Raw genomic sequence first — 26,941 nt, 5'->3', positions numbered from 1 at the left:
TGGTCATCTCCCACACACTATCTCCTCCAACTCTGACTCTGACTCACCATGCCATCAGTGTCTTGCGAGTATCCTGGCAGCGCCTCAGTCGATTGCCGCTCTCTCCCCCTCGAGGCGCCGAAATCTCTCCCCAGTCTTCTCCCCTTGGCTTCAAGGCGTCATCTGCTAACACAAGAGCAGGGGCCTCAAATCTCACGCGCGCTGCGTGTCCTGCGTTTCCCATTGCTAGGGTGACGCAGGAGGCGCCTGCTGTAAGAAGGAAGAGGGAGAGAGAGGGAAGGAGCTGGGAAAACGAATGCTGCTCAGAGGCAGATCAAATTTAGAGAAAAGGAGGTGCAGTCTTGAAGATCGCTCTGGGACTGGAACCGTGGCCACTTCGTGTGCTTTATTTGATACAGTGATCAATATCACGTTCCTTCCATCGATATATGGGACAGCAACAAAACTTCAAGTATCTAAGCTTTGTTACTCCGTTATTGATTTCTCACAGAGTGTGCTAAATATTTGACTGAAGAAAATTAATGCCAAGAGAGGTCAGAGGAGCAGCACTGAAATTGTCTGAGAAAACATTCCTACTGGTGCAAGAGAAAAGCCCAAGCCCAAGGGGGGCAACTCCGTACTCAGCGGGGTTGCAGACACCAGAAAACAATAAGATTGGGATTGCAACGCCATCTCAGGCTACAGATATGGAGAAGAACGCTGGAGAGGACAGAGAGGACGGAGTGGAGGGACTCACCGTACAAAAGGACCAAAAAGACCAGAAAATACAAACAGCATCACTAAAGAATACGACTCATAACAAAGAAAAGGGGGATGAAGAAGGCGTACTCTTACAAGGAGAGACATTGATCCTAGAAGATCCGGCATATTCAAAGGGCCCGTTAAATCCAGGAAGTTGCCAAAGCCTCGAAAACGCTGAAAATGAAGAGACACCTGCTCCGCACATAACTAACAGACATAAAGGCCCTGAAACTAGAGGAACCAGAGCAAAGGAAAAAGACATCGCAAGAAATGAATGCCAAGAGAAAGGAAAAGCTAAAGACAAAAATGCGGAAAAAAAGCTGGAAAAGGAAAGGGAAAAGGCAAAACGTAAGGAGAGAGAGAAAGTGAAAGAAAAGGAGAAAGAGGTTGGCTACAAGAAGGAGACAGGGGGAGAAACAGAGGAAAACGCCAAACTGGAGTTAATGGCCAAAAAAGCACAGAGGTTACAGACTATAAAAAACTTAAAAGCCACTGCAAAGAATACTGGTCTACCGGCAACATCCCAGCCAAGAATATCTAATATATTCAGCCCACGGCCCAAGGATTGCCCGAGTGACGCATCAACATATGAAAAAGTACAGGGCCAACTGTAAAGCAAGAACTCTAGAGAGTTGAGTGGAAGCTGCAAGGATATTCAAAGTACGCTACCAAATCAAACCAACCCTGAGGGGAATCCTACTATAGGTTCAGGCGAAGGAACTCGGAGTGTTGACCCAAATTTGAGGAGCAAAGAGACAAGGGCATCCATAGAAATGGACGCAATGATATCTAATCATAGAGAGCAATCTGATCAAAAGAAGATGAATCAGAAAACTGAGCATCTACACCCTTCTTTCAACACGGAAACGCTCCCAGCTGGGATAGAATCGCAATCAGCTAATCACTCACTCTCCGACGAAGACTCCGAATCTGAACTATATGAAACAGGGAGGTCTATCTCAAGTGACTCAAGCGAACTAAGCGACTCAAGCAAATCAAGTCCCGGTGCGCAAATGGGCTCTATACCTCTGGAGATCTCTGGCTCCAATGACTCAAGATTACCTAGCGAAACCAACGTCAGGAAAAAAAGGAGCGGGGGAAAAAAAGGATGAAACACAAAAGAGAAAACAATTTGATGAACGAAGAGACCACAGACCCCGGTAACAACACGGACTATGCCAAAAGTAGAACTAATTCTACCCGAAAAAGCCCAATGATTAAATCACCGGGAGAATCATCACGTCAAAAAACAACTGAACCCTCATTGAGTGAGGTGCTCAGTTCAATAAAGAATTTCCACGAGGATGTGAAGAAAGATAGCCAAAGGAATCGCATGGCCATTGAAAAACTACAAGGCGCAGTGAAAAAAGTGGGCAGTATTTGCTCAGAGATGTCTGAGAGAATGGTCATGGTGGAAACTCGCACCGAGAATCTCGAAACTGATATCGTGAAGCTCCAAAAAAACGAAAAAGAACAAGATGGAATAATAAAGGATCTCATGGCCAAAGTGGAAGTTCATGAAAACAGATCTAGAAGGAACAACTTAAGGTTTCTTGGAATTCCAGAAAACTTTGAGGGAGATGACGCTAGAGGGGCAATGATTAACATTCTTAAAACATAATTTCCGGAGTTGGAAGCCTGGGATATGGAAACGGAGATACAGCGGGCCCATCGCTTTCCCCTGATGCCATCAAAACATTCTAACAAGCAACATCAATATCCCAGGGCAATGCTAGTCTACCTTGGCAATTTCCTTCTCCGTGAAGCAATCGATGACCTTGCAAGACCTACCACTCAAAGAGAATATAAGGGATTCAAATTATTTGCAAGACCGGATTTCGCTCTCTCTACTGTGGAGCGAAGATGGAAAATGTGCCAACTATTTGGACCCTTCGAAAAAATTGGAGCAAAAGTATTTTTGCAAAATCCGGCACGCCTGAAAATCATTTTCAAAGGCTCAACAAGAAGCTTTAATAGCGAAGTGCAGGCGGAGGACTATTTACGAGAAATCTCAGGGACTGGGTCACGAAACTCAGGGAAATAATGTAAACCACATAAAAGGACTTGTAGAAGGAATAGATAAGCTGAATTAGCTATTCCAATTTGTAATAATCAGGAACCATATTCTGTGGAAGCGTTGATAACTAATAGAATGGATGAGCAGGCTGTAAAACAAATTTAGTTAATAAAATTAAGTATGAAATGCTATCATATTATCTGGGTTTAGGCTCAATTGGGATTAGATAAGTATATAATACACATTAATAAACTAGCCCAGCCTGCAGGGCCCGCTTACACGGATGTCACACCCCCGGTCCCGACAGGGCCAGGTAACCTTCAAAGGTGGTGGCGGGTGGGGGGAGGGAAAGAGGGGGGGGGATAGGGCAGGTCTGGCAGATGTCTGGTAAACTCTTTAGGGAATGGAAAGGAAAACTTCACTTTATCGACACAAAAAAGGATAGATGGATGGGGATGCTAAAAATATTGTCATTAAACATTTGTGGTTTAAATGATATCAAGAAGAGACAAATGGTGGCAGTGGGCTTACAGACCATTGGTGCCAACATTGTATGCCTGCAGGAAACCCACATTGAAGGGTCACAATTACATATGTTAAAATCACTAGGGTACAATGTGATCAGCGCAACAACACAGGGTATTCGGGCTAGAGGGGTAGCACTGCTAGCCAAAGGTGTAGGGAATCATTTTATCAGACAAAATCGGATAAACTAGGTAGGTGGGTGATTACAGAAGTTCAGACAGGGCAATCTTCACCAATGACCATCTGCTCAATTTATGGGAATAATAGCGATGACCCCAATCAATCATATCTCTAATGAACTCACTAATTGGCCGCTACCTGTAATAATCTGTGGAGACTTCAATATAAATTTACTCAGGACTGGTCAATGAAAGACGACTGGCAATATCGCGGCCGAAAAACCAAGGTCTTTAGGGATATTAAGCAACTATGTATCACTCACGGGTTAGTGGATGGGTGGCAGACCTCGAATAGTAACCCCAATGATCCAGGCTACACATTTTATACAAATCTGCATCATACACATGCCAGGCTGGATTACTTCTTAATTTCTAATTCTGTGAAATCCTTGTCCAAATTAGAAAAGCTACCCCGTGTCATGTCGGATCATAATCCTTTGTTATTTACAGTCGAGACAACATCATTGACCCAGACACAACAAGTCTGGACATTTGAGAGATCTCTGCTCTTTGAGAACGAGTATTGCAACCACATGAGAAGCTGGATCTCTAATTTCTTAGCGGTTAATACCGCGAGCACAATGGTAGATTTCGTCTGGGACGCCCTAAAAGCAGGAATTAGGGGAGAAACTATACAATATTCACTTAGGACTAACAAACTTGCAAGAGAATCATTAAGATTATTACAAGAAACATTAAAGGGGGTGGAGGAAGAACTTATAAGGGTAACAAGAGGGTCTTTTACCACAGAAGAGATAACTAATGCTCAACTTCAGGTTGCAATAGCAAAAGCAGCAATTACAAATGTATATACCATCAAAGCAGTTAAAAAAGCTAATGCCCACCGCGAAAAAATATATGCGGTTAGTGAATCAGTTGGTCAGCAGCTAGCCATCCGGATGAGACAGCAGACCTCACAGAATATTATACAAGAAATCCAGGACCCTATAGAAGGCAGGGTATCCGACTCAGGGAAGATTAGAGAAGCATTCTGGCGCTTTTATAGTACTCTATATACAGAAGAGGGAGAAATAGATCAAGAGAAGATTATCGAATATTTAGAAACGGATACTTGTAATAAACTTAACACAGAAGATCAGGAAAGCTTGGAGGAGGCCCCCGACATAGAGGAAATAGTAAAAACAGTGAAGGATCTTTCCCGTGGGAAGGCAACTGGACTAGATACTATTCCGATAGAATTTTATACAGTATTCCTGGACCAGCTTCAAGAAATATTGATAAACCTATGCTTACATTTATTCAGAGGAGGGCAACCCCCCAACTCTTGGTCCAGGGCAAAAATTGGCAAATTCCCCAAGAAAAATAAACCCCGGGACAGGATGGGCTCTTATCGCCCCATTACTTTAATAAACGTAGATTCCAAAATATACTCTAAACTGCTGGCTAATCGTATCTCATCAATTATTCATAAAGTTATATCTAAATTTCAACATGGCTTTATCCCCGGGAGAGAAACTACCAATCACACACGGAGGGTAATCAGCTTATTCGACAGTACCCATGTGACAGGAGACCCAATGGCGTTAATATTACTCGACGCCGAGAAAGCCTTCGACAGGGTCTCCTGGTCATTCATCTGGCAGGCTATGTCCCGGTGGGATCCAAGCAGGTTTTTATACAGGCAATTCAGAAACTCTATATCAATCCTCGGGCTATGGTGATAGTTAATGGCTGCCTCTCTAAATAACTAATAATCTCGAGAGGAACTAGGCAGGGATGTCCGTGTTCCCCGCTGCTGTTCGCTATCTACATCGATCAGTTTATTCGGAGATTGGAATGTAATAGGAACATAACCCCTATATTGACACATGGATATTTAACAAAGACCCTTGCATATGCCGACGATATCGCCATTGTCACTTCTAATCCAAACTTGGCTATGCCTATCATCGAGTTAGAGGCTGAAATATTTGGAAAAGTTGCAGGGTATGCCCTGAACCAAGGGAAAACACAAATAATTATCAATAACAAATGTGATATGGCAGATCCATGTATAACAGAATCCGCTACTTATTTAGGGGTCACTATTACATCTGATTTAGGAAAGCTAGTCGACCTGAATTTGAAACCCTCACTAAATAAAATGCAAAAAGATCTACGCCGTATGAATAATTTACATCTCTCTCTGATCGGACGGGTGAACGCTTTAAAAATGGTCTATTTTCCAAAACCCCCCTGTACATATTTAGAGCCATTAATCTGGAAATTTCAGACCAGTGGTTTAAAACAATGGGGCGTATCTTCACAAACTTTATCTGGTCATACACACAGCCCCGCCGCGCCTACAAACTTCTGACGCTCCCCAAAGAAAGAGGGGGATTAGCCCTTCTAAATCTTAAGGCATATTATTGGGCAACAGTTTTGCTACATAATCATGAGCTCTTTCATATAGACGGGACTGGGACAGCGGTGGATAATGATGCTCCTTTAATCCACCAAATTATACTGGGCGATAAAAGCAATGGCTATCTGGAGATATCTCTTCGATAGCTACCACAAAAAAGTGGGATTAAAAACACTCATAGGAGCATTCAAGGTTTGGAAATCTGTGAGGAAAATGGTAGGTCTGGGACGCTTATCTTTTTACACACCTATTCAAAATAATCCCTCCCTACCAGAAATATTTAAAGATACCTGCATCAATAGGTGGAATACAGCCGAATCCTTCCTATAGGATCTTTTTTCTCCTCAGAGGGGCTATATTCTTTTGAATCCTTGAAAGATAAGTATCATTTGGAATGGAGAGACTTTGTCAAGTATCTCCAAATTAGAGATGTTCTGTTACGACATACAAGGGGAGAGGGCACTTTGAATAAAAATGCCATAGCTGACATTCTAAGCCACTCTCGGGAAAAGTTCAGGATAGGGGGGTTATATCCTTTATTATTGATGTATTTTACGGACGATATACAGAAAATCACTCAGAAATGGCAAAGTAAAATCACAATTTCCACAGAAGAATTTGAATATGCATATGGGCTATCGCAAACGGTCCTTATGTCAACCAAACTACAAACCCAATTTTATAAAATATGCTTTTTTATGTATTACACTCCGGACAGAATCTCCAAATGGGGTAGTGGGAGAGGTACATGCTGCTTTCGATGTAATCTACAAAATGCGGACTGTGTACACATTTTTTCTTCTTGTCCCTGTTTAACTCCTCTTAAATCAAGAATTGAACACTTCCTCTCACTGATTCTAAAAATAGTGGTTACCCTACCTGATGAAACAGTTGTCTTGGGTGTAACAAATCTTACCAACCTGAATATCGGTCATGAATTGATTTTTATTTCAATGGCCGTAATAAGAATTTGTGTAGCCTCAGCCTGGCTAGATCCCATGGCCCCATCATATCAACAGTGGTTTTCAAGACTGTTAGCAATCTTTAATTTAGAAATGGCGATATATAAAACTAAAGGCAGGAAGCGTTGGCTAAAAGGACTAAAAATCTGGTCACCCTTAATAAAATGGTCTCAATCTCAGTGATTTGGTTGTAATGATTTAACTGTCACCCGTATCTCTGTAAATTTATGTTAATCTGTCTTTGAACGATTATCTGTTAATTCATTAGTTTACTTTCGGATTTTTTTTTTCCTTTTTTCTTTATTATCATATATGCTTTTTTGCTTATTTTTTTCTTGTATGACCTGCTCGACCGAAGGGGGAGGGGAGGGTGTTTTATTATGTGTTGTATTGTCTTGTCTTTTTTGTAATAAAATCAAATAAAGATATTTAAAAAAATGCATAAAATGCCTTATAGAACATTCACTGTCAATGTTGGTTCTTCGGCAATGGCTGACATTCATGGAGGAGGGAGGAAAATCGACCCTTCAAAATAAACCCTTGCGTAAATGATGTAAAGAGAAGTACAACAATCTAATGTACTTTCATACGAGGTCATTAGCAGCAGTTAACAGATTAGAAGTTGAAGGAGTTGCTCAATGTAAAAGAAAGGTGCTTTAGGCAGACAAAAGTGCTTTCTTTCATTGGATGTCTATTCATGGGTAGGCCATAATCCCTTCCTTTTCAAAACGGACAGCTTGAGTGTTATTCTTTTAAAGTTTTTTCTTCTTGGGTAAAACATGATACATTCTCTCTTTCTATGGTACTTTTCCCACCACAGATCAGGTAGCAGAGAGACCATGTACAAGAGTTCATAGCTCCACAGACTGATCTTCCATCAGTCAAACTGGCAAGGATTGTCGGATGGAACATTATATGCTGAATTAGTGACATTCAATTACTCTATATTAAAAGGTCTGCACGTTTGCCTTTCACTTGACTGCAGGCTTAAAAAGTTATCTTAGATCACTGCTTTGTTCAAGGTGGATTGTTACAATCACTTTAGGTTACTTGTTAAGCTCTAATTCTGAGATCACTGATCTCTATTCCTTCGACTGACATGTCTGGATTACAGAAGCAGCTTTTAAACTTTTACCACTGAACCAATCCATAAACTCCAGCATGATGCTGCTCAGTTGCCAAGAAGAACGTTTAATTTCCTATCCCATGCAAGAAGCACATCCAGCATAACTTTACCATTAAGTGGTTTAATGCACTCCATAGGCAGACACGAGAGAGAGAGAAAGAGAGAGAGAGAGAAGAGAGAGAGTATATAGAGACAGTTCGTAAACAGAGGACAGTTCTGTAAAACTCACTACTCCTTATTATTGTTCTCTTACCCCTTCACTAATATAAGGTTTATTCGATTATTTATTAACATTTGATCAAGTGGGTATTACAGTAATGCATCACATGGAGGTGTACACTTAAGTTCACGTTTGAGCCAATGTTTTTACATTAGAAAGCCGTCTTACAGTTTGGGTTTTTAAGCTATTAACAACCTTTTGGGAGATAGTACACGTGCTTATTTTTACATTCACACAATTGAATGGACATATCTGGATCTACCTTTCTAATCAAATAAACCATGAATTATCATGAGTTAATATGTTCACGTTCACCCTCCCCCCACTGTCCTCATGTTAGGAAGTATTCAATTGTATAGTTTTGAAAAACAAATTGGCGTTCTTTAGTCTGGTTTCCTAACTTGAGGGGAAACAAATTATTAATCGGTTGATTAACTAGATATCATTTACTGTAATAAAATATATTCACTTGCACTTACCACCACATAAACAGCTTTCTCACATGATGGCCCCACAGGTATCCATCCATTTGTTGCTCTTCTCCTGCTGATCCGTTGCTGTTTTGGGTGTGCATGACTTCTAGATGTCTTACTGTCAGCAGAATGAACGCAGCTAGTATTACGAAAACCAGATTTGGAGCCGCTAGGGGGTTTAGAGCTCTGTGGGCACTCGCGTGCCATCTTTAAAGTTGTCATTATCTGAGGTTCGGAGTTGGGCGTCTGTAGGTAGGGAACAGGCTCTGCAGCAGGAGGGACACTGGGAACAGGACATCCTGAGAGTGGGTGAGCAGGAGACATGGGATTCCCTGCTGCGGGAATTGGTAAGCCAAGCTGGTCCAGGGATTTGCAGCTTTCTGGAAAAGAAAGAAGAGAAAATGGTATAAAAATAATACAAACGCAGGCAAACCATGGAAACTAAGAAGAATGTATCTTTACTTTGACATTAAGGGTATAGGAGCCTAATTTTACTATCAAGGTATCAAAACCTGAATCTTATCCGAACATTAGTTGACACTGGAACGATAGTATTCACTGTCTCTATCATTCCACCCATTTTCTAGCAGTTCCTAATCCAATAAATTGTATCCAACACAGCAAAAATATATCATAAGCAATTATCTACTAGTCGTCTTCCTCCTGCAGTCTTTAAACGTCTGACTTGGCCACCTCACGAGACATAGTGCTGCCTAACTAATTAAATTTCCCTCTCCGGTTTCTGTCCTCCAGCTAGTGTCTCGTCTTGCTCCTCTCTTACGAATATGCCATAAATGACTGCTTCCCTCTTCCAACCCCATGTTTTCTGAATGAATAGGTATTTGAGACACTTAGGAAGAATGACCTTAACTCAGGCACTGAGTGAAATGTGAATCAAAATCGAAGTGGAATGCCTTTCTGGTTAACTCCAGCGCAGTTAATGAAGAAACCTAAACCTGATCACGGCAATATTTATACACCCCTACACTGTAATGGTCTGCTTCGCCTGAAAACAATTGTTCTCATGGCGTTTAACAGCAGTGTATACAGAGTTGCCCTAATACACATTACATTAGAAATAGCTGGTGCCTAGTATTTTCTTTTTCTTCACTGCCTGCTTCTTGGTCGTAAAGAGGAAACAAGCATTTACAATGCAACGGTCTCACCTTTGCAAAAGTTAGAGCTATTGGCATTGTAAATGACATGATTTTTTATTTATGTGTTGGTTTTGAAAACAGATAAATAAATGGCATTGTCATTTACAATGCCGATAGCTTAATCTCTTGTAAATGCGAGACCTATTGCATTTGCACCCCCACACACAGAGCCACACAGCCACACAGAGCTACACACACAGAGCCACACACACACAGAGCCACAGACACACACACACAGCCACACACACAGAGCCACACACACACACACACACACACACACACACACACACACACACACACACACACACACACACACACACAGAGTCACACACCCACACACCACCAGCCCGTCAAGTAAGGTTTCTACTGACCTATAAGTAAGTCCACCGAAAAGATTCAAGCCATGCCATCTCAGAACTGCACCCCTCATTACACCTTTCCCGACCCCTTAATGTCAGATGCTCTGCAGGAGAAGGGTCCATAAATGGTGCTCTTGTATTTTGCCATATCAACATCTCAAGGATTAAAGACAGACCTAAGGATGAAAGGCTAAGTTGGCCCTGCTGGGCTTTGAGGCTACAGAAAGAGCTCTGTAGCACGTCTCTTAATCCAGATAGCTACCTTGTCTCAGAACCCTTTCTTCAAACCCTGTAAAAGGAGGAAGCACCACAGAGAAGTTTGCAAACTCAAACATAATAAAAACCACACACAGCTCGAGCCAATGTTTAATGAGCCAACCTTTACAGGTCCTAGTGGTGCACGGGTCAAACATAAATCTAGTTCTTGCACATTTACCCTTGACATGAGGCTGTACACATCTCTTCTCTTCTTAAATTTCAGCAATAGATGGGTCTAGACAACATGGTGTCTAACTGTGATGAAACCAATAGCGTGTACCATACACAAACATTTCTGCAACTGGGGCACAACCCACAGAGGTGTTTAATGGGATTGGATTTTAACCGGTGCCCTGAATCTTGTACACACAGACAGGTATGCGCCAGGGGCACTATAGCGGTAAGCAATCAACAGAAAAGGCTAAATGGCCTGTGGCGCGGTGACACGCACACCTGCAGAAAGTGCATTAAACCTCGCAGCTTTCGTAAAATTCCAACCTTTTGATCAGTGTGCGTACAGAAAACACAGGGGCATTCGCCAACGAGCTATATTAGATCGGAGCACGTGGCCTGCAGCAAACAAACATCGAAAGCAGGGACATTAACTCACCACTTCACATACTGGCACCCGAGATCTGCTGGGCACAGCTAGCTGTCTGCAGCAGGGACATTAACCTGCCAAGCTTTCTTGCTGAGACTTGAACCTGTGACTCTTGGTCACACACTCATCTGGCAAACCAGTGCTCCACCCCTCCCCTCCCCGTACAGTCTGTGAACCGGGGGAGGGATGTCTGCAACAGGCACGTTGACCCACTGATCGGCCTCCTTGGAAACACTACCCCCTAGCATCTTGCGACTGCAAATGAGGCTCGCCCCGGCCTCGCCGATCACTCCCTCCTTGGTGTATGGCAGCAGAAGCAGACAGTGGTACAAAAGGGGGTGGTGATGGACGGAGCATCTGAATCAATCAAACACTCACACCCAGTCAAAAGATCTGGGTTTAATCCATCACCGTTCTTTAGCCCACTCTGCCACCCCAGTTCAGACATGGCTGTATGCAAATCAGTCTGACCCTGTGCCTCATGGGAACAGTCCAGCCCGAACTGCCAAGCCATGTCTTCCCTGGACCGGAAACAAGCTTCCGCGGACCGGTTTCTGGCATTCCAGCCGTCTTCAGCTCGGCTTGCTTGAATCCAGTGGCAAAGTGAGCAAGGGACTCACGTCTGAGCATACCCTGCCACACTTATGGCGGCCAAAAGCGGTACAAAAGGGGGTGGTGATGGACGGAGCATATGAATCAATCAAACACTCACACCCAGTCAAAAGATCTGGGTTTAATCCATCACCGTTCTTTAGCCCACTCTGCCACCCCAGTTCAGACATGGCTCTATGCAGAAGCCGACAGTGAAACACAACCTTGTATTTTAATCTCAGCCCCTCAGCAGAGGAAACAGGCAGCGCCCCCGTCCACGTCCAGATTTACACAAAGGGTGCAACGCAGAAGGGCGCGCAGCGAGGAGGCAACAACTGAAAACACACGATGACACAAAACACACAACGGGTACAGGGAGCAACACCCCCCTCCGTCCCCCGCCTCCAAAACAATCCCATTACTCACCTTCTCAAGTTCTGTAAACCCCTAGCATCTCGCTACTGCAAATGAGGCTCGCCCCGGCCTCACCGCTCACTCCCTCCTTATTTTTAAATAAACAATTGAGAGAGAAAAACTGTTTGAGACTGCACCGCATCGTACGCTTTCCCTGTCGAAGACATTTCAGGGTCTTTTTAAGTCATATTTAGACACTTTTCTGCATTTCTGCATTTGTGCGACGTGCTCTCAGTTTTATGAGTAGGGCATAAACAGTCCCACCTATGGCTAACTATAGCTGCAATTAACCGCGTTGTGAATCCCGGGCGGTGTTGTATATATCTTCATATTGTTTTTCTCATCCTCGGAAGGTATTATTTTTTTATTTAATGCGATTTTATATAGCGCAAACATTACCCGAAGGTGTCAGAGCGCTTTACAAAAGAACCAGTTGCGTTAGAAAAGGACTTTGGATTACATGAGTTACATAAAAGATATAAACAGGAAAAAAATTGCAAATGTACAAGTGGAGCAAAAGGAGGGAAAAATTGCAAATGTACATGTTGTAGAGTCACTCAAGGAGGAGATACAAACAGATAAACTTTAAAATCACATAGGAATGGTAGTAAGTACAAAGGTCTACTACATATACTAGTGGTTAGAGTATTATATACAAGTGGAGTGAAAGGAGGGAAAAATTGTAAATGTACAAGTTGTAAAGTCACTTAAGGAAGAGATACAAACAGATACATTCTAAAATCACATAGGAATGGTAGTAAGTACAAAGATCTACTACATATACTAGTGGTCATTAATTTTGTTACAGGGATTAACATAAGTTGAACGTGCTGTGCACGCCACTTCGTTTACTGAATTCTACATACATTTTACTTTGTGATATGTTTTGGAATGTTAGCCTTCGAGTTTTATAGTTTTTCCCAAAAGCCGACTTGCATCTTGCAGATTCACTCAGGGGAATAAACATACTTGTTTAGCCCTTCTTTGATTTAGGGCTCTGTCACGACTGCACAAACTACAGCTAGACCTCTTCCTATTGTCCATGTTGGTTTGAGTAACAACTTTGCCTGCTAGGATTAGTACGACTATCATCATAAAGGAGAAAGTGAAACTTCAAGTCCCAGAATCCAAAATGCTATTAGCTAAACAGAACGAACTGCAAGCACAATTCTATTGGGACATCAAAGTCTGTTATGACAACACTCCACCCCAGTAGTTATGGGCAGGTGATTTGCTGGTCACGCGGACAAAACCACGCCTGAACAACGGCTGGAGAATGACGCCTCGCACAGATGAATCACACACAAAGTGAGTGAGCTCCTAGCATCTACTGTCTGGTCGCCAACAGCACGGAAATATCCTGGCAGATAACACTACAGGCCCTGTCACTGTGCGCCAATGTTCATACCTTTCCCGGCTGAGATGTTGCTGAATCGGATCTGCGCCAGCTTGTCTCAGTCCTGGTAAGCGCCCTTGATCCCTGGCGCCGGTCCCGGCGGTCAGCACCCGTGGGGTGGCGTATTCGGGCATGGTCCTGGCAGCTGTGCGTGCGGCGGATGGATGCAGATACTGGGCGCCCCCTTCTCCAGCCAGCAGCCCTCAGTGAAAGGAAAAGGAAGCTTCTAGCAGACCGCCGGTTAGACAGGCGGGACGTCTCTGCTGCAGTGGGGGCTTGTCCTTAGAGGCAGTTAGACCCACTCGCGGGCCGGGTTTTAAAGAGTGCATTATGAAGTGAACAGCCATGACTTAATGAGCGCTTTAAAAGGCAATGCGAGGGCTGCAGGTTGTGAATTGAAGCGGCTTCAGGCGAGGCCTGGGGGCGGGCGCTGTACCTGGTGCCTTTTGTCAACGCAAATTTCATGTCCTCGAGAGGCAGCAAGCCCCGTCTTTTTCAGACTGGGGGGCGTGTTTTTGACTGTTGTTTGTAAAGGATGTTAGAAAGAAAGTCAAAAACACACCCCCCAATCTGAAAAGGACAGGGCTTAGATAGAAAGAATTTGAAAGAAGAACGTCACTAGGACCTCTTCTCCAATGGCTGGCCACCGTTTAGGAGGCCAGCCAATGGAAACGAGGGGCGGGGGTTAACCTCGCTAGTGATGTTCTCTCTACCCCATTAAGTCTCGCCAGCGAGACTGCGCATGTGCGCAGTCTTTCGCAGGCGGAGACCTAAAAAAGAAAATGGAAACAGTATCCTTCCACAGAGAAAGAGGTTGGATTGCAGCGATCACAGCAGTCAATCCTCTACGTTTTTGTACTGGTTGAGTTATAAAAAAACTTAAATGAGGAATCCCTTGAGAGGCTCTTAAAGGACAACAAGGTACAAGGCAAAAGGGACAAGGAGAAGAAACATACCCATGTTTGTACCTTTTATTTGCTTCTTGGCAGTCTCTAGAGTGTAATAAGGTCAAAGAGAAAGAGAAATTGGAAACCAATCCTAAGAGAGTGTGTATAAGAAAGGAACGTAAGCCAGTAATCCTGACCTATCTGATGAAGAATTGGGATCTGCTAACGCCCACTGAGACAGTTTAGCCATCCTTTCCTGTCTAACCTATCCATTCATCTGGAAGGAATTTAAAACAAAACAGCAGTTCATATGTTTATGTGCAGGCTCTAACCATAGGAAGCGGAGGAGTCAGACTTTTGACCCTTTGCAGTTTAACCTAGGTGGCCATTCGACCATTGCTGATTAGGATGTTGGTTCAGTTCCTCCAGTGAGCAAAAAATGGATCCCAGCTCTAAGCAGATAATACACTACCTTGAATTGTGCTCCGAGGGCAGTTACCAATACCATATATGCCTTGCATTCTATTGTTAAAAACTTCCAAAAACTATCTTCAGCTCTTAAGGAAAATAAACATTAGCAGAACTCATCAGCAAGTTGGAAGTCCTAGCACCATTATTGTGTTTTTTCATTTGGCAGGCTAAGGGTAGTCAAAGACGCATCTGAGTCAGTAGTCAGAAATGCCAAGTATAGGCAAGAGATTGGATGGTAAAGGAAGTTCAGAAGTCGATTATTGTGAAGATTTATTTTCTGGGAAATCAACTGTTCAAGCCCAAAGCACACAACCTGATGCAATGAGCCCTCAAAAAACACAGGAATTACATCCAGGAAACGTAGCAAAGGAAAATCTCTCCTCGATGGTCAAGACATAGTCCTCCTTAGCACTAATGGAATACTATTCCTCATAATGCAATTGATCTAATCACCCTGAGAATCTATTCAGCAGGATGAACACTCAAAGGGAAATAGGGAATGGATCCATTTTTCTAGCTCTTACAAAACGAATGCAGACGTTGCCAAGTTTGCCTTTTGGAAAGGACTTCTTTCTGATTGTTGGTGGCTCGCCAGTCTGCAACCAGTTTAGATTTATTTGTCAAGATCACATACAAAAAGTCAGGGAGGAACGCAGATCACAGCCCTTTTAGAATAAGTAATGTAATCTGCTCATTGACAAAGCTGAACCTTCAGTTTAAATTTTCTTCTTCAGGTAACATGTAAATTTTTTGGCAGATATCCTGAGCAGAATCTTCCCCTTATTTCTGGATTGATTATGGCTCGGCCAAACAACATTTGTCAACTTAAACCACCCTTAGTGTGCATTTATGTTGGAAAGGGAAACATATTTACTTTTGCCATTTCACACACTAATTACTGAATGAAGGTACTTTCCTTTTTTCCCTGCTATTTTCCTTTGTCTGATTGTCAATGCGCTGGCAAGGATCAAGAGGGAGAAGGATCAAGTGAATGCTTTTCTAGAGATGAATGAGAAAGTTTCTTCTACAGACACAACTAGTATTAGACTAGGCAGGAGCGTTGCCAGTTTTGCCTTGTCTTATGAGGTTCAAAGTTTTTCAAACACGTTCTTGCAGATTGTTAAATCTGTCAACTTGGAAACTGGAAAATTGTGGCACAAGATCGGGATCTGCCCAGTTTTTTAATAGTTGTCTTGAAGACTTCTGGATGTTGATGTAAGCTCAAAGTTTCATCATTCCGGTCTTGGCATGGGGTACAAAAATACTCAACCTAGTGACTGTGGTCTACAGCTTGAAATGTAGTCTCTTCAGAGGCAGTATTATGTAGGCTCACATCTTCCTTTCTTAGAATTCAATGATGAAATGGCCAGACATTAGGACGTTTATTGAGCTTTTGGGTGATCTGGTGGGTATACATCCTTAAAGGCTTTTCTTTGTCCCAACTGGTAGGTTGACATCCATTCTAGCGTATAACCTTTACTCCAATTGTATCTACTTTACAGTTATTTGAAGTTATTTGAACTGAACTACTTTACAGGTAATGCTGTTTGAATGTCTCACGGAACTCTTGTTAAAGCTCCTGTCAATGAAGGTAATATTCTAGTAGCTATTACTATAAGTAGACAACATGGGGAGTTGTGGTTCCGCCTAACCAGGGCCTATCTAAGATTATTTCCAGTTTGATCCTTAAGTATGGTTCAAATTTTGTACCAGAGACAGCCTCTCTTTCCAATATGGAACCATACTGCAATACCCTCTTTTTTCCCTGGATCCAACCTCTCTGGAGAAATCCAGTCTTCACAAAGTTACCCATACCTAGAATAGCAGTGGGAAACTTGCGGGAAAGTACCTGGCATCTAATATTGCCAGAATTGCTGTGTTTGTCTGGCTAAGGAGGGCCGGATAAGATCAAGGGCTACGTTAACAGGTGGGTCAAGGCTGTAACCTTAATGACATACAAGTTGACAAGAGATAGTTTGTCAGTGAACGATTCACTACCACAAGACTAACGGCTCTTCCAATACAGGAGCAGCAGCTTTCTGGGCAGAAGCTTAGTGTGTGCAATATACTTTGGTTCTGGGGGGCTTTCTTCCATTGTCACAAGGTAATCTCTAGCATGAGTCCGAATAAATATTGGACAGCTTGTTGGGCAGTAGAGCATCAGTTTTAAGAGGTGATTCACATCATGTGGAATCACTGGAGCAAGGACAGTGGTCTAGGAGAAACAAGGTAGCTGTGAGCTCCTGTGCACTGGCAGCCAATTGAACGGACATGTAATCTCTCTGGGATACCCTTCATAGTCTTACAAGTTTTCAAATCCACCAGTTTTATCCAGAGGGTGGAGCCTTACAGACTCTAACTATATATACATGTCGACATAACATGCTCGATTAGCAGACACAGATTCAGATCCTCAGACCTGGTAGGTCTCAAATATGATTTCGGGTTCAAATAGGTGTTTGTGACCAAAACAGGATTCCAAGTCAGGTGCTAATGTGTAATCAGTTGTGTTTGGCCACATAATTTTTCCTTCGATTCTCATGCACACTTTACTCCTTGAGACTGAAAGTGAAGTGCCCCACCTTGTCTTCTGAAACACTTCCCAAATAGGGACATTCCATACAAGCACTGCCAATGTGGCAGATGGTGCCTGTGAAGGGGCGCTGTTCTGAGAGGAGACAAGCTGTATCCTGTGACTAATGGGATGATAGTTTACTAAAGGCTTGCAGGAATTGATATGGGTATCAAATGAAGACTCTTCACACAGCACAGCCATGCCAATTTGCCCTAACCATGCCTTTACAATGCAATACATTTTAGCCTTTACCATGCAATACATTTCAACCAGGCCCGGACTGGCCATAGCGGGCACTGGGCAATCACGCGGTGCGCCGCAAGGGTGGGGGCCGGTTTTGAGCTCCTGGGGGCTGGTTTTGTTACAGGGCAGTTTCTGCAGCATAGCTGCAAAATCGGCCCTAGCAAAGCGCTCTGCGGCACCTCCAACCCCCCCGAGTGGGGAGGGGGGGCCGGCCGAGTACTTTGCCAGGGCCGGTTTTGGTTCCCAGTCCGGCCTTGATTTCAACCTCCTAAAGAAAGTTCACTTCTGAAAGAGATCATTAAACTCTAAAGAATGGGGACCAGCAGTGACACCAGGAGTTCAACAGAAGATTTTTTATACAGACCTAGTCATGCAATGACAGGTGAGACTCTCGCCCATTGGTTTGTGCAGTGGGCCACGCTGAGAGGCATGAATGAGATTCCACATGCCAGGCGCGGCCACCCACTAAAAGGAGAAAGAGGAGCCAATTTTGGGATACAACAGGTTTGAGAGCTTAGCAGTTGCATGAAAGGAATGAGGGTAAGGGCAGAAACAAGTCTTGGTCTTCTTTGGCGATAACACTATTTTAGCTAGCTAGCCATGTCATGGATCAAGTCCTACGTCAGAAGGGATGATAGCCTATAAACAGGTCTCTTGTTGCCACAAAGTATTGAACAAGTACAGACTGAAGAAGTCTCACCGGTAAAACCTGTCCCCCACTCTGAACTGAGGAAGAAATATGCTTGTGAAAAACACAGTAAGAAAAATAAGTTTTTGGTGATTGGGAGGGTGAAAATGAGTTTTTGCGATGAAAACAAGAAATGTGAACAAGAGCCAAGTCGGTGTTTGCAATATCTATTTGCCAGCGAAGTCAGAGAAACAATTACTTTGTAAACAACAAAAGCAGCAACAAGGAGTCAGAAACAAAGCAAACTTGTGGAGCAGGGCTGCCTTAGAACTTTTGAACTATGGATTGCAAAACACTGAGCAATTGAGCAGTATCCCAGCACACAACTTTATGGACTGCAGAAATCTCAAAGCAGTTGTAATTATGTGAACTGTGGTACGTATGTATGCATGTTTATGCTATTTCTATAGTGTGAACCTAGCTAAAAGGCAGCGAAGCTCTGTACATGGTCAAAGACAAGCATAAAGTCAACAAGTAATAGGAGGGTAAGCTGGGGTGTGAATGGTTAACGCGTTGTGATGTAGTGTTCTTTAAAAGATGACTCTTCCGCTCTTTCCTAAACTGGAGCAATGTTGGGGAGGCTCCAATGGATAGGAATGTTGTTTCAGGTTCTGGGTGCATACATATAAAAGGCTGATGTGATGTTGTTCTTTTTTACACTTAGATTACAGTCTGACAGAGTGGCGTAGACCCACCAGAGACACTGAGCTGATCTGCAAGATAAGCGGGGTGCGGATTTGCTTGCTTTAAATTATGCCGCTGTTTTTTTAAATAGTGCGAGCCAGCAAAGGGATCCAATGAGTTCCATGAGTATGGGGGTGATGTGTTCATATTTTTAAGGTCCTGATTGAGATGTGTTGCGGTGTGTAAGATGCTCTTAAGGGGTGCCAGTGTGGAGTCTGGGAGGCCAAGGTCATTTAGTAGGCATTACCACTATCCAGAAGAGAGAGTATAAGTGATTGAACAGTAGTTCTGAAGAAGATTTCCGGAAGAAACGGTTTAACTTTCTTTAGAACACAGAATTGATACCAGGTCATCTTTGAGGTTTTCTGGCAATGTGCTCCTTGAGGGTGAGGTTGGTGTACAGGTTAAACACAAGTGTCTTGGCATCCAGCTAATGTTGGGATTCAAATCCATCAAGGTGTGTAATTGAGATAGTTTTGTATTGTACTGTGTCTTGTTTGTTGGTCTTGGCAAATAACAGTAAGTTTGTCTTAGTTGGGTTGCACTTTAGACAGGCACTGGACATCCAAGTCTGGAGGATGTGCGTGCTGTGTTAGAGGTGTTGGATGTCTGAAGCAGAGGAGACTTTCAAGTAGAGTCGTGCATCAGCCTCATACTGGTGAATCTTGATGCTGTTTTCTGTTAATAAAGCACCAAGCGGCCCCATGTAAAGGCTGAAGATGACAAGAGACTGTATTGTGATCTGGATGTTGGATCTTTTGTGACCTGGAGGCTGTAAAGGTAGGAGGAGAACCAGTGAAGGACATTACGGGTGAATCCCATTCGAGACGCCAAGGAGTTTATGAGGGCCGGCTAGTCAACTATGTTGAAAGCAGTTGAGAGTTCCAGAAATATCCAGAGGCTGGGGTCATCTTTATCTGTGGTCAGGAGAGCATCATCTATGATGAGTACTGTAGCAGTCTCTATGCAGCAGCATGATCTGAAGCCAGACTACTAGTTATGTAGGAGATAGTTAGCACTGATGTGATCTTAGAGTTGAAAATAGACTGTTATTTCAATTTTCGTGCTGATAAATGGTAAGCGAGTGATGGGCTGGTAGTTGGCGAGGTCATCAGGGTTGGCTGTAGTTTTCTATGGGAGTGGGACAATCTGGTCGGTCTTGAGAGCTTCTGGGAAGATGCCCTGAGTGAGGGAGGCATTGATAATGGTAAGTAGGGGTAAGAGGGTGTTCCCTGAGAAAACAAAGTCTCTTTGGTCAGTCAAAAAGAAGGGACAACATTTTCAAGCTTTACTTGAATAGAAACAGCTTACTCAAGAAATTAAAATATCAGGGCGATATGAAAAGCAGACAAAATGAAAGATAGATAGCCGTGAATAAGATGAGAAGGAATAACTTCTTCTGTATGCTGGAAGAAAGGGGGGATTACAGCAAGTACATCTTATAAACATGGACTCGAGAAACAAATCAGGCCTTTCAAGAGCTATTACCACACACTTTCTTAATGATATACAAACAAGTAAATACTCAGCAGCCAGTCTTGTGGGTAGGAAATAAGTGAGTGTCATAATTCCCAAATTGCAATCAGATGGCCTACTCTTCCTAGAGTTCAATGGAATGATCAAACTTCAAGGTGCTAAGCAAAGAAACTAAAAGAAAGAAATATAGAATTAAAAGAAAAAAATATAGAATAGTTCAAACTGTTCCTGAATTTCACTAAGAAAAAACAAACAAAAATGTAGTGATCATATTAGTTGTTATAATATCCTTGACAAAGAGAAATTAGGGAAAGAATACTAGAGTGGAACTTTAAGAGTGGGCTTTCTACAGAAAAGGCTGTCAATACTTTCTCTTAGCTAGCTCACTATTAAAATACAGTGTTCTTTATTCTTAATGTATACCTCTGAAATGTTTTCTTTTTCCTGATCATTAGGAATTGATACATTTTACACTAACAAATTCTTCGTAAACAGATTTATTGTCCATAAACTGAATCTTAAAAGACTGAGAAGCCAATGGGTTAGTTTATAGTTGATTTTATTGATGGCTAGCTATGTAAAATCCATATTTCCCTCGGCTGTTTTGCATTTTGTACCATTCGTACTTTCCTAAGCGCAGGACGCTTTTCCGGATGTTTGGTAGGTGTAAAACATTGAAAACATCACAAGCGTTGTCAATCATCATTTTCCAATGCTTTTAAGCTGACCGTTTTTATAGCTTTTTATGACTGTGTGGACGGACTGCACTGATATTTGTGTTAAAGGCCTTTTGGTCTGGCATGAATAATACTGTTAGACTGCTTTCAGAAAGAAGCCCATTCCTAGTACACAACCCGGTAACCACATAAAGGTGTACTCTGCCATGGTGAAAGAAGTGGTGGCGTTTTTTTGTTTGCAGGAAATAGGCCTAAAAGATGAATGGTGCGCACTTAACCCACGTACAGGAAACTCTACACATGACTCTGTCCCTGATGGCTTCTACAGTAAATTGAACACTGTCCCATTTCAAATGAATGACAAAGCAGATTTCAACAGGCTTCCAATGTTTCTGTACTCCTTGTTGGACCTTCTTGTGTGGATCACAATAAAAAGGGTCACAGATTTCAGGGCAGTCATCACTGAGTCTTAACAACCAGACCGGTCAGACAACAAACATACACGCAGACACACACAAACCAAACAAAAAGGAAGTTCAATCACAGGGGCTGCAATTGGTTCCACCGCGGAAATGAAACGTTTAACAAACACATGATTTTAAAATGTATACAACAGAGGTACAATTCCCTGAGGGTTCACCTGGGCATACATACTTATTTGTATTACGTTTAGAATTTCTTCAAGTTGATTATTTGTAAGGTCTCTTATTTTTTTTCTTCCCGAAACTATGCAAAACGTCAGAAAAATTACGTGAAATTACAACCAAACTGCTCAAAATGCCTCTGTCGGTAGCTATCTCGAGTGAAAAGTTAAACTTAACTGCGTAACTGCATACCTCACATTCCTAAATCGCTCTAACTATCCTGTCAGCAAATAAATGTCTCTTGCAACGCACTTTCCGTTCGAACTTGTCTCCTGAAGCAATAAAGTGTGCTAAATTTTGCGTGGACATAATTTCCACCATTTTGCGTTAGTAGCATAGCACGAATCTGCGTGAATTAAGCTGGTGTAACAGAAGATTCCAATCAAACCAAATTCTGTATCATCTTTTAAACACTGAAACTTTGCTGAAAATGTCAATAAAATATTTTACTCCAAAGACGGACATCCTCTCAACCTCCATGGAACTTAACTGAAAGGCTATAGATTCGTTTTCAAATGCTGGTTAGAACAGTTTACATATTATTTTTCTAGTAGCATCCAGCTTTACTTATTAAAGTCACAATTTATTTTATCATTGGATTGGATGCTGCAGGGAGTCTGCATCCAGGGCATACAATAACATAGGACTACAGAATACAGGCATGTAGTATGCCTTCTAGAAGTCAGGCATACATACAACATGGCGGTCTTCTAAAAGGGGCGCGGCAGGCGTTCAGTGAGCGGCATGAAAGAGACCAAATGCAATGACAGCAGTCAGCACTACTGCAGATGTTTCAAATCCGATGCAGGAGGTAAAAAAAAACCTTACAACGCAAACAGACGAGACTGCAATAATGCATACTACTTAAATAAAAGTATCATTAACCCAATGAGGCAGGATATTAAAGGTTTGGAAGGGACAGATAAGAAGTAACTGAAAAATAACGGAAGCCACGAAATTCAGACTTTTATTGGCCGACATCTTCCAATGTGTGTACTGTTCTAAATATATACGTTGCTTTGTTGAATGTGCTTAATAAAGCCAATTAAAAACAAGCATTGGAAATGCAATAGGTCTCGCAGTAGTAAAGTTTGAGCTATAGGTGTTATTTATTTTTTTGTTTTTTATTTATGTGTTGTTTTTTCTAAATGGCTAAATTAATAGCTTTCTTCTTTACAAAGCCAATAGTTATAATTTTTGTAAATGTGACACCTCTAGCATTTGTAAAGCAACATGTTTTGTATTAACGGGACTTATATGTATTGATATTAAAAAACTCAATGGCTTTAAAAACAATTAATAATTAGTACGTAAATAAAATGGATTTTATTTTATATTGCCAATAGCTTAAAGTTTATTAAATATATTTAGTGAAGATGCTGTGGTTGCGCTGAGTGAGGGTGAGTGAGGGTGAGTGAGGGGTTGAGGGTGAGTGAGGGTGAGGGGTTGAGGGTGAGTGAGGGTGGGTGAGGGGTTGAGGGTGAGTAAGGGTGAGTGAGGGTGAGTGAGGGTGAGTGAGGGTGAGTGAGGGTGAGGGGGTGAGTGAGGGTGAGGGTGAGGGTGGGTGAGGGTGGGTGAGGGTGAGGGGTTGAGGGTGAGTGAGGGTGAGGGGTTGAGGGTGAGTGAGGGTGAGGGATTGAGGGTGAGGGGTTGAGGGTGAGTGAGGGTGAGGGTGAGTGAGGGTGAGGGTGAGTGAGGGTGAGTGAGGGTGAGTGAGGGTGAGGGTGAGTGAGGGTGAGGGTGAGTGAGGGGTTGAGGGTGAGTGAGGGTGAGGGTGAGTGAGGATGAGGTGTTGAGGGTGGGTGAGGGTGAGTGAGGGTGAGGGTGAGTGAGGGTGAGTGTGAGTGAGGGTGAGGGGTTGAGGGTGATTGAGGGTGAGGGGTTGAGGGTGAGTGAGGGTGAGGGTGAGTGAGGGTGAGGGGTTGAGGGTGAGTGAGGGTGAGGGTGAGGGGTTGAGGGTGGGTGAGGGTGAGTGAGGGTGAGGGTGAGGGGTTGAGGGTGAGTGAGGATGAGTGAGAGTGAGGGGTTGAGGGTGAGGGGTTGAGGGTGAGTGAGGGTGAGGGGTTGAGGGTGAGTGAGGGTGAGGGGTTGAGGGTGAGTGAGGGTGAGGGTGAGTGAGGGTGAGTGAGGGTGAGGGTGAGTGAGGGTGAGGGTGAGTGAGGGTGAGTGAGGGTGAGGGTGAGTGAGGGTTTGAGGGTGAGGGGTTGAGGGTGAGTGAGGGTGAGGGGTTGAGGGTGAGTGAGGGTGAGGGCATTCACATGTACTGCGCGTGGGTGTCCTTCCTTTCCTGGAAATGCTAACTTTACTGTCTTAAAAGAAAGTGAAAGCAAAGCAGACTAAAGATCGAACAGAGATCGTCGGGGACTTTCCACTTCGACGCAAGTGTGGCTTTGTTCAGCTGTTAGGCAGAGGGTGTTTGTGGAGTGTGGGCGGGGCTACCTGTATTTGATGGGTGACATCACCTTTCGTAGGAGTTTGGAGCTTAACATTGGCCACAGGCTAAGCCAATAGGCCCTAGAGCCCTAGTCTTCAAACTCTAATGAAAGCAGCGCGCCCCTACAGTGACTGAGCCAAGGACCGACAGCCCCGGGGGCTGAATAGATATAGGCATATATATTGATGGTGCAGACGGTGCAGTGACACCAGGGCCAGAGTCGGGAGCAGCAGGTGCAGTGACTCAGAGGACCATGGGTGTGACGACTCCAATTTATCCCCATTAAAGTGTGTTTTTAACTACTAAACCAGAGGATGGGACCCTATTCCCTTACTTACTTTAGGGCCCCTGGCACTCTAGGTGTGCCACTGAATGAGTACCCCCTGAGTGAGAGCACACAGCTGATAAACTCACGTGAGCCAGGCACACGCAGAGGGCCAGTTGGAAGCCCAGGACACGCCCGAGGATACACTTCATGGCGAGGTTGAAGTGATAGGGAAAAGGCCTGCACACAAACCCTGGAGGAACTGCGGAGAGAGACCTGCACAGCACACACAGCCTTGAAGGCACTGGGGTGGGCGTTTCAAAAGTGCAAAAGGGTAAGGAGGTGGAAACAACTCGGAAAAGCTGGATTGCACTGTGACCGGTAGGATGTTGCTATCGCACATTTCCTTACACACTCTTGCACTTACACAGCGACTCTGTGGACATGTTTGGGAACTCGGGGCTGCGGCGGGTGGAGCAGGTGTGTGGCTGGATACTTGAGAAACTTTAGGTGCGCTGCATACGGAACTTCTAGTGAAGGGACATTCATTCAGCAAAGCCAGTAGCCATGGGCTGTGCATGTGGTGATCCTGACTCTTCCTTTGATTGACACTCAGGGCAATAGGAGACGGGCTGTAATCCTGCTTTATGAAATGTGAGGGTGTTGCACTTTGGCGTCTGTATAACTCTCGACTTGCGTGGGCTCCGGCATTACCTGCTGTGTTGTTGTGTCAAAACGCGCAGCCTGGCACATGAACAGTGAGGCAGGGTCACTAACAGCACACTCGAGCTGTCACGCTGATAGTAATTGTATAGCTACCGAGGGTGCGGGATCCTGACCTATGTGCGATACATAAGAGTTTAGTGCTCAAGGCCTACTGCAACTGTGTGTGCACGGGGACATCAGGGTGAGGAAAGGACAAGCAGGGGCCAAAGGTGAAGGTTGAGTGACAGCCTCAATGTGGCACACTAGTCGCGGCTGGCATGACGAGCGGGTGGGGAGATGGGAGGGTGGTCACGCTGCTTCTGGATCGAGGGGGGTGGAGGGGGGAGGTCTTCCTCTGGCATGACTTTTTTGAGGGCGACAGAGAATAAGGAAGAAGCCAAACGAGTGCAACGTGTCACTGACACAACGATAAAACTCAAACACTTACGAGAAATGCTCGTTCTAACTAGCTGCAGGGATTCCGTGATGCAGATGATGCGGAGCCTGGGCAGTGAGTGCTGCGTCTGTTACTAACGTTTCACTTGAGGATCCTGAGCCTTCCCCCATCCGAGCTCCTTGCAGCTCCCCCGCTGCACACACACCGCACTGCTCAGGCTGGAGTTGCCTATGGATAGTACTATGGCTGCTTTTAAAACAAGGGGCTGTGCAATCACCGCGGAGAAGAGGAAGGCGTCGCGTGCTGGGGGAGGGTGGAGGAGAAATGCAACGCGACATGGCAGGCAGGGGAGGGGGCGGAGCGGGGGTGTGGGAGGAGTGCGGGAACAGACGGCGAGGGGAGGAGAGTAGGAGGAGGAGAGTAGGGGAGGCACGGCATGGCGGCCGTGCAATCAAGAAGTGAGGGGGCGGGAGAGTAGGCAAGGCAGGCGGCTGGGGGCATGTGCACACGCTTTTAAGCTCAATGCGCATGCGCATTGAGCTTAAAAGTCACGGGCACTGCAAGGAATCGCCACGAATCCTTGCAAGTTGGACAAAGAGTGGATAAGCCCCCATAGTCTCGCTTGCTCGATGCGCATGCGCATCGACAGGCGAGACCTAAAAAAATCTTCCACGAGCGCCCGCCGTGCGTCCCGTTTAGGCAGGAGGTGCGTGATGTCACGGACCGAGAAGACTCTACTGCTCTGCACTTGAAGGGAGCCATGCTATCCGAGGCGCTACGTTTCTGAAGAGCGAAGAGATGTGACCAGTGGGCGAGCGGCGACAGGGAAGAACGAGGGCAAGAAAAGAGGCCAGACTGTGAGAGGGGGCCCAAGTGGAGAGAGCACGCGGCCAGTGTGGCAACAGAGTGGTAGCGCGAGCGCAGGATGGCGGCCGAGACTTGCATCTTGAAATAACGACAATCTAAAATTAGAACAAATGGAGCACATTTCAAAAGTGGGCCTGCAGTCCAACAGCAGTGCCTTCAGATTTATAATAAATAACTGGATCCTCTGATTCCAGCCCCAGGCATTAACAACCTTGTGAACCAGGGCCCCCTGGCTACTCCCCAATGTAGCAAGATGCGCAATGGGATGTTTCCACCTTGTGGTATGTTTTATATCCTCGTCAAATTTTAAAGATATATTTATGTTAAATACATTTTAAAAAGTTACGTGATGGTGCCTCAGTTCTGTGAGTAAGTGGAGGGCAGGCTACTGCGCTCCGGTACACCTAATAGAGAGAAGGAAAGAGAGAGTGTGTGAGACAAAGGGAGAAAGTGTGTGTATGTGTGTGAGAGAGCATGCCTGGGAAACACAACGCGTCAGAGGAAGAGCAAATGTTTAAAGCCTTCTGTTAATTTTTTTAGAGGG

At 44.1% G+C, this 26,941-nt stretch overlaps 1 protein-coding gene across 6 annotated transcripts in view; it reads right to left on the bottom strand.

Moving 5' to 3' along the window:
• Positions 1–26,941, bottom strand: part of BAHD1 (bromo adjacent homology domain containing 1) — a 620,342-nt gene that overhangs the window by 127,967 nt on the left and 465,434 nt on the right. For all 6 annotated transcript variants that reach the window (XM_086937403.1, XM_086937408.1, XM_086937402.1 and 3 more), the window contains exon 3: positions 8,615–8,988. In XM_086937403.1, the coding sequence (XP_086793529.1) occupies positions 8,615–8,988 (374 nt within the window). The remainder of the gene's footprint in view (positions 1–8,614; positions 8,989–26,941) is intronic.

This window comes from Lissotriton vulgaris, chromosome 9 (genome assembly GCF_964263255.1).
Source record: "Lissotriton vulgaris chromosome 9, aLisVul1.2, whole genome shotgun sequence".
In the NCBI taxonomy this organism is placed as follows: domain Eukaryota; kingdom Metazoa; phylum Chordata; class Amphibia; order Caudata; family Salamandridae; genus Lissotriton; species Lissotriton vulgaris.
Note: the sequence above shows the minus strand (reverse complement) of the source record. Positions and strands in the feature narration are given on the sequence as shown.